Source organism: Solanum tuberosum, unplaced genomic scaffold (genome assembly GCF_000226075.1).
Source record: "Solanum tuberosum cultivar DM 1-3 516 R44 unplaced genomic scaffold, SolTub_3.0 scf00058, whole genome shotgun sequence".
NCBI classification, from domain to species: domain Eukaryota; kingdom Viridiplantae; phylum Streptophyta; class Magnoliopsida; order Solanales; family Solanaceae; genus Solanum; species Solanum tuberosum.
In genome coordinates, this window is record NW_006238982.1 from 777,778 (window position 1) to 786,824 (window position 9,047).

At 36.7% G+C, this 9,047-nt stretch overlaps 1 protein-coding gene across 1 annotated transcript in view; it reads right to left on the bottom strand.

Annotated features, from left to right (window-relative positions):
• LOC102582366 (homogentisate phytyltransferase 1, chloroplastic) overlaps nucleotides 1-6,039 on the bottom strand; it is a 30,866-nt gene extending 24,827 nt beyond the window's left edge. The window contains exons 1-5 of the mRNA XM_006344477.2: nucleotides 5,961-6,039; nucleotides 5,729-5,851; nucleotides 3,838-4,124; nucleotides 2,856-2,939; nucleotides 2,700-2,774 (exon numbers count right to left, since the gene is read on the bottom strand). Of these exons, the coding sequence (XP_006344539.1) occupies nucleotides 2,700-2,774; nucleotides 2,856-2,939; nucleotides 3,838-4,124; nucleotides 5,729-5,804 (522 nt within the window). The 5' untranslated portion in view covers nucleotides 5,805-5,851; nucleotides 5,961-6,039. The remainder of the gene's footprint in view (nucleotides 1-2,699; nucleotides 2,775-2,855; nucleotides 2,940-3,837; nucleotides 4,125-5,728; nucleotides 5,852-5,960) is intronic.
• Between the last annotated feature and the right edge of the window lie 3,008 nt (nucleotides 6,040-9,047).

A 9,047-nucleotide genomic window follows, 5' to 3' on the forward strand; every position in this document is an offset into this window, starting at 1 on the left:
AGAATAGGAATAGGAATAGGAATAAGAATAGGAATAGGAATAGGAATAAGAATAGGAATAGGAATAGGAATAAGAATAGGAATAGGAATAGGAATAAGAATAGGAATAGGAATAGGAATAAGAATAGGAATAGGAATAGGAATAAGAATAGGAATAGGAATAGGAATAAGAATAGGAATAGGAATAGGAATAAGAATAGGAATAGGAATAGGAATAAGAATAGGAATAGGAATAGGAATAAGAATAGGAATAGGAATAGGAATAAGAAACCTCACCAAGCAATAGTGTAATGTTTACTATTCAGAATCTATGAACTATGATAACTGTTAGAATAGAAATATGTATATATTCCTACTTAGAATAGGAAGAAGAATAGGAATAGGAATCCTAGTTATAAAAGGATTTCAATGTATATGTATTGTCTATAAATAGGATCTCAATGTAACAATTTAGATACACAATTCAATATTATTTTTCCATATATTTCTCACATGGTATCAGAGCATTGGTGAGAAACTTCAAGTCACCGTGTCAAATTCCGGCGACGACGGTTAGGACTGATTTGTGTCATCTTTCGTTCTGAAGGTGTTGTGCGAAAGACAACACCATCACGAGGCTCGGAAAGCTCAGGCGACCGAACCCTAAGAATTTCCACCGGGAAACAACCCCCCACGCGCCCCACGCGCCGTTCGGAGGTGGAAGTTTTTTGGCGAGATCTGTTCACGCGCCGGCGCGTGAGCACTGCTCCAGTCATCTTTTTTCGAGCTGTTTTCTTCTGTTGGGGTCGCCCAGTATTTCCGACCAGGACCCATTCAGTTTTCTCTAGATTCGATCACCGGAATTAGGGTTCCGGTGATTTTCAGGCAGTTTCCGGCAAGTTCCCGGCGAAATCACAATTTTTAGGCCACTGTGGGTAGATTCCGGCAGTTTCCAGCGAGTTTCTTACTCTTTTCAAGTCAAATTTCGAAAAATGTCTTTCGGGTGTGATGTTTTTGGCTCCAAAAATAACGGGGATTGGAAGTTCAAGCCTTACAATCACTTCAGAACCATTAATGGGAAGTTCAAACTATCTAGCTTGGGCTTCTGCAGTTGAGTTGTGGTGCAAGGATCAAGGTGTTCAAGATCACTTAACAAACAATGCTTGCGTTGTAGATGAAAAGACAAAGTCTATTACACTATTGCTTGGAAGAGAGACAAGCTCCCAAGTACCACTCTTATGCAAAACAGACATCTCATCAACCATAGCCTGCCTCCATCCAGAATGAGAAAGTGTTTCACCTGTAGTCTTAGGAATGGAGATAGAGGACAAAGACGATACAAAGGCATAATGGGGTGATGATAGACGATGATAACTCAAGAAGGTATAATGAGGGTTAGTATTTCGAGTGGATCGTATACCTTTTGAAGTGCAAGCAGTTGGCTAGGAGGAGGCAAGTCCGCAGTACGAGCAGGGTTTGATGCATGACATGAATCATCTAGGACTAGCGCTGGACGCGGACGGCGATGATAAGTTAGGAGTGGTGGCACTACAACTGGAGATGTAGAAGTAACCATAGATTCCTCAAAAGTTGGTACAGGTAAAACCTGAGGTATGGGTAAGACCATAGATACATCAAGATGATTAGAAGACGTATAGTAAGGCTGAGACTCAAAGAATGTAACATCAGCGGATATAATGTAACGATGAAGATCATGTGAATAACAACAATACCCTTTTTGAACTCGAGAGTAACCAAGGAAGACACATTTGAGGGCACGAGGGGCTAATTTATCTTTCCTTGGGGCTAAGTTATGAACAAAGCATGTGCTTCCAAAGACACGAGGGGGGATACACACAAGTTACCTCACCACCCAACTTCATCTTAAATCTACAACCTAGGGATTAGACGTTGGTGGGGAACAAAGAAAGAGGATTTGCTTACCCCTGGGTGCAATAAGCAAACAATCAAAAGACTAAAACTAGCCTCCATCCACCCCATCAGAGGTCAATGAAACTAGATACTCCTTCAGCTTCAGTTGCATACAATTATAGACTTATTGAGTGTTAGTAGTGTATATGTACTGGTTGACAAGCTAGATACTCAAATATCTTCATAAACATTGAGTAAAAGAGCTATACTTAATGAGTTCTTTTTTTTTTTTTGATAACTGCGAAATCCGTCTGTGACCCGTCCTTTGGACCAATCACAGCCTTTTAAACTCGGTGGATAATGGGCCCGCCCCTCTACCCGTCTCCACTTAAATACCGGGATTCGCTTTGCATGGTGTGGGGCTTGAACCAGCGACCTAAGCCACAAATCCTCCACCTTTTGCCAACTCATCTGATATATAATGTGTCCTCTCTCTCTCCCAAGGAAAAATCCAGGATTTACAATTAACCCTCCCTCCTGCCCCGCCCGCCCGCCTCCCTCCCTCCCTCCATACCTACCTACCTCCCTCCCTACCTACCTATATATATATATATATTGCAAATATGCCCCCCTCTCTCTCAAACACACAGAGTCACCCATCTATCCCGACCAGAAGACAGTCAGTGGAGCCTAACCCACCCATGTCTGCTCGCTCTCTAGCCCCAAAGATAAAATGACGAAACAAAACATGAAAGATGAGTCCTTGACAAGGCCTTCACACAGATAAAGTGAAGCCTGCATAGTTCTGCATTCAGAAATCAGATTCATGTTAAGTAAATAGAAAAGTACCTTGTCTATTTCGATGTCAGACAACTGGTTTAAACCAACTATGTAAATGTTCATGAATAGGGCAGCAACAATGGCCTGCAACAATATAGCGATAATCAATTTTTTTGTCGTCGTAGATCACATCTTAAGTTGAATCTAGGAATGATCTTTACCCACCTCTAACACCCCAGTGAAAAATAATGGAGAAAAATCAGAGAACTTCTCAACTGCAAGGAGAGAAACTGAAATTATGCTCAATGCCTGCTCAAAGAAAAGTAATGTAAGTTCACTGTTCTTGTACTTCCAATCTATCAAAATTCAAAAATAAATATATAATTTATGCATGCATATACAACAACAAGAAAATACCCAGAGCATCCCACAAAGTGAGGTCTGGAAAGGGTAGAGTGTACACATGCCTTACCACTACCTCTTCGAGGTAGAGAGGTTGTTTCCAGAAGACCCTCAACTCAAGCAAATCAAAGCAGAAATTAAACGGAAAAAAATGATAGTGGGGAAAAAAATGACAACTAATATCAGAGCAGTGTGGACTGTGGAGCATATATGCAAGGAACCGTAACAACAACAACAAGGTGTGATCACCTAAACACAATAAACCACAGATGATATCAAATACCTAAAGTCAAAAGACTACATGAATAGGCTAATACTACAACCGACACCGTGCTCTATACTACCACCAAACCAAATACATGAATAGGCTAGTAATAGGACAACTCTTAACTACCTACTAACCTTCTACCCTTATCCGCGATCTTCATACCCTCCTATCTATCTAAGGTCATGCCGTCGGTAAGCTAAAAATGTTGTTCGCGTAATAACACATGAAATTTCTGAGCTTTATCCATCAAGCTGATTCTACGAAATTAACATCTTTTAGCACCCTCTGGATCAAAAAACCTATTCCTCTAGCTATATCTAATTAAATTGAAAGCAGTCAAAGCTAAAAGATGCACTAATAATATACTGGTAAGGTGTTAGAAGCTACACAAACTAAAATCTGACAAGATTTATGATGACATAAATAAACACAAATGGATGGTGGGTCAGAACCAAATCCTATGGCATCTCATATAACATGGAAACAAATAAGCCATAGGCATGTTAGGTTGCTCAATATAGGAGTTGTGGACCTAACTGTTCCTATTATGGTATGGGGCCGCGAGAACCTGTAGAAAGCATCTACAGCATCATGCACTGAGTCCCAAGGACTCTTAGAAGGTTGAGATTCGAGAGGGTGTTCAGATGATGCATGCACCAGAAACCTCCCTTTAAGTTTTTTATCAGCAGCAATAGTGTTTAGATCACTTCCTCCAACATGCTCTTGTGTGATATACTGCCGCTGCAACTTCATAGAAGTGGAATAGTGCTTTTTTGGTCTCTTCCATGCTTTACATTTCAAAACCCGTACTATTGCATGTGAACCTATGATGTAAGAGGCATTTAAACATAATTCAGTTTATGAAGAAAATCAAATCTAATTCTCCAATTGGTACCACATATAAATTACAGCAATTTTCTACTTTATAGATTATAGCCTCTTCCAAGTGTATACTGGAAATTTAATACACAAAAGCACATTGCATCATCTAAAAGCACAAGTCCTTTTCGCAGTATCATTTGAACAACCATTATCATTATTGCTTGGTCCTGTCAAAAAAGAAACACCATATATCAACATTTCAGCCAGAGCTTCTGCTCCTCCCCACCACTACTTTGGTCATCCATAATTTCAAAATCTGTAACACGATCTCTTGAATTTCAACCAGCACCAAAACATGATCTAGAAAGCAAACTTTTCTAGTATTCACTGCATATACCCAGCCAGAGGGAGCTGACAGATGAGCATTAAAATTATTCTCGAAACAGGAACTAAGTCGGAAAATCTAAATTTTATAATGAAACGCAGCTAAGTTCAGCAGCAAAAAGTTTCACATTTGGAAAAAGATTTAGCACACTATTTACTTGTGAAAATAGGCAAACAACAGAAAAGGCTGGACTTTTAAAAGCAAAATGCCAGAACTCACACAGTGGGACATAAGAATAAAGAATATGAGGATTAACGTACCACTAGAAAACAACATGTTTTGATCACAAGGATTCACCAAGAAAACCAAACAGGATAGAATTGTTAACATTTACTGTGAAATTAAGAACTTCCGGGGCTGTGACTCCAGCACATAGAAACCAAATCAAGATTGAAGATGTATCAAAATATTTTTGTTTTTTTGACAATGGTAAAGAAATGGATCTTGGGCCTTAACTCAACTCCAAAAGTTAGCTCACAAGGAGAGAATTGCCCAAGACCATATAAGGAGACCACACATCCCTTTTTCATCCGATGTGGGACTCTTCAACAATAACCAAGAATATCTTAGAGTCAATGGTGCACGGTCTGCAACTCGGAGATAATGGGTCCGCCGCTCTATGCTTTTTGCCTTTTCCACTTAACTACCAGGGTTGTGTTTGCAGTAAGGTTCAAACCCATGATGAGCGCCTAATCCACACATCATACTCTGCACTCTTACCACTAGACCAAAGTCCAGGGGCTTGAACATTTATGTAACATTACAAGAAAACCATACCATCCAAAGCTGCAACACTAAAAAATTCCTGCCATTTAAGAACCCACAAATAGCAGTTCCTTAACAGAAATAACAATGGATACATAGATAAATCAATTATCTGTTGACCCAGGAAAAAGATTCAAGTTTTACACGCTTCGAGCAAAATACAGATCAACCCAACAAAATCATCAACAGTAAACTAAAGGGCATAAGATTTTTGAACACTTAAAGTGGAACTAGAACTTCAAGTACTAGACTCCAGAACTTAGAAATGAACTCAAGATTGAACATATTTTTCCTATTAACAAGCAAAATACACGAGAAAACTAAATCATGCAAACTGAAATACTTTAAAAAAAAAAAAATCCCACAAATTCAAGAACACATCTAGAGCAGGCAAGAAGACATATTTAAACAAATTAGCGATAGACCCAGAAAAAAAAATGGCACAAGTTTACATACTGGTTTTGAGTGGAGAAAACTCTGCAGCAACTGGAATTGATGGTCTATGAAAAGACCCAATAAGCAAAGATTCCATTTTTTATTTCTAAATCAGCACCTGAACTCTACTCTACTTTGAACTACCTGAAATTAAACTTCAGAACATGGGATACTGCTATTTCTCATTTCAATTTTTGTCATATTTAGAAGAAAACACTGAAACCAAAATAGGAAAATTTTGTCGTGTACGTACTTAGGACTCACAAGTGAATTAACCACAACCCTAATTCTTCCATTGTCTTGTTTAAGGTGATGTTAAGTTTTAGTTATTTTTAGATAGTTTGATTAAAATGAAAAATGTGTTGTTTTTTTTTTGTATTTGACTTGTTTCAAGTGATTTTAAGTTAAAACTATTTTTAGATAGTAGTTGGTTAAAATGAAAAATGTGTTTTTTGAAATTTATTTTTTAAGTTAAAAATAAGTTTAAAATTTATAAGTTATACTAGTAAAGGGCAGTTTGATGATGTGAACGGGCTCAATAATATTGTGCTAACTTACACAAATCACACTAGTTTAGGACCTATTTATCTCTATTCTTGATAGTTTAAAATATTACGATATGTACAAGATTTCGCAGGTCAAATACATGTATATGATTGTTGCATATACATGTATTTTAAATCTGATGCGCTCAATCAACGGAGTAAATCACTCAACTAGCTAACAACTTCTGCGCATTTGCAGCAAAACAACTTCATCTAATTCTCCAAAAAACAACTTCATCTAATTCTCCAAAACTAACATTTTTTGTTGATTTTTAAGTCTACAATACATCGTCTCCCTGTTAATTTGATTTGTGTTTCTTTGATTCTTGATATCCGTTTTTCCAACAATTGCCAATATCACCATATTATTAAGGTATTTCGGATCGTGCATTTGAGATACTATTTATGATGATTATAAAGATCCATGGAATACTTCTTAAGGATAATGCAACTTACCATGATTTTGTTGAAGGTATTCCCAAGCAACTACAAATTGATTCTAGTCGCAATATTTTAGAGATCAGATACACATAGAATGCAATTCATCTCCAATGGAGATTCAGAACGAGATGGGAATGAAATAGTTCATGGAATTAAAAAGACGTAAATCTAATTTGAATTGTATCCATTATAAATGATGTGGACTGTAAAATATATTGTTAATTCTCTAAACTGGTTGATATGAATTTTAAGTAAGATACATTGTAATTTATTGATATTTTGCTAAGAAAATATAATTTTGATAGTTCTAAATACACTATTTATCATATTAGATACATGTGTATTAAATATCTATAGAATACATATAACAACATGCTTAGATACATGAAATAATTAAGAGAAAAGACATAAAGACACAATTAAAGTTGTCCCGTATTTGCATAAAGACACCTTAACTTTCAAAGTGTCTTATCACCCCACAAAACTATTTAATATCATTGTAAATAGGGCCATTTTGTACCCATTCCCTCGTCTGGGTTGTTACCACGCACATGAGGCGCGTCATTCAGTGTTTTCACTGCCATGGACCAGTTTAAAAGTGTCACGTGTCATTTTCTTTCTTTATTATTAATTATTTATTCAATTTATGTCATCTTCCCCAATTTTAAACCCAAAATAGCCATTGGTAGACCTAATTTTTCGATTTCATGGGTTTTTCCATAGCAAGATCAACGTTGGTTCTCTCTGTTTTGACGACTTCATCATCTTCCCAAGAAAATAAGGTAGGAATTCATTTTATCTTTTAATTTCCAGTATAAAACATTTAATTTAAAGTTTTTTATGGTTTAGTTTCTTCTGAATTTTGTGATTAGGTTTTGATTGAAAATGTCAAATGCAATGTTGAATCGTATCTGTAATGATGAGAATGATCCGATGTTGCGAGTGAAATTGTGATGCAAACATGGTGACTTACTATCAATGCAAACTTCATGGTCGGAGCATAATCCAGTTCGAAGATTTTGGTCTTGTCCACGCTATCGTGTATGTTTCCTAATTCTTTTATGGAAATATTTTGTTTATGTATTTTTCTTTAATTTGTTTTTTGCGTATTTTAGGAGGATGCATGCAACTTCTTTAGATGGAGGGATCTTGAAGATGTTGATATACGATCCAAGTACGTAATTTCGAGATTAGCAAAGAGAATTAAGGAGTTGGAAGAAGTATTGGCATCTTATGAAAGTCGTGTTGAAAGTAACCAAGTCGTGACGAAGGAGAAAAAGAAGAGCAAATGTTGTAACTTGAAGCTAATTGTCTTGATTATTATTGTGTGTTTTCTATTTTTAAGTCTAACCAAGAATGTGAAGGATGGAAGTTGTAGATGTGTGCAATCAAAATTGCCATAGACATCTTTAGTTACTTTCAAGTTTTTGAAGTCGTAGGTGTGTGTAACTAGAAGCTAAGCTAATTGTCTTGATCTTGCTAGTTGTAGGTGTGTGTAACTTGAAGGATGGAAGTTGTTGAATGCTCAAGTTATTGTTGGTCTTTGTTGTTGAAATAGTTATGATTTGAACAAGTTGTTAATGTATTTGGTTCTCTTGTCTATATTATTGTGGCAACCATTTGAGAAACTTCAAAAATATGTTCAACTACAAATAAAAAGGCAACAACAAAACTGATCAAAAAGAGGACTTCATTTCAACATAATCATTCAAGTTTTGTTTGGTTACACGCAAAATTGAGTTTGATTTCAACCAAAAACAGCACCAAAATATACATAATTAAATTTTGTTTTTCAAAATGAACAAGACAACATCAAAATGCCCTACTTCCATGGCACAGAAGTCTTCCTACTTGAAGTTGTTTGGCTTTGGCTATTAGCAGTAGCAGCAGCTGTAGACCTAGTTTGGATAACCTTTTCAGCCCTCATTCTTTCTAGGTTGCTACTAGTAATAGTTGTCTTCCCCTTCCATTTGAATCCACGTACTGGTGTGTAGCCAATTTCACCAGTAACAACATCAACCCTCTTTGTCACTCTTGTACCAGTATTGATGACTCTTCTACTTGGCAATTCAAGCTGCATAGTCAGTTAAATACACATTCAAATATAAGATATTTAGGCTTGCATTGACAATTGTAAACTTACATTGAGAGTTGTAAATCCATCTTCAGCTTGGTATATGCCAACACCTACCATTCTTGGCCTTTTAAAAGGTCTTGTTTGTCCTCCACTGGTGTCCTCATGTTCTACTGGTCTCTTCGCTCTTTCTAGTCCTCTTCCAATGCAGGTTGCTTCAGAACTAGTTTGACTATGTTGAGTCATTCCTCTTCCTCTACCTAGTCCTTCATTCACATTT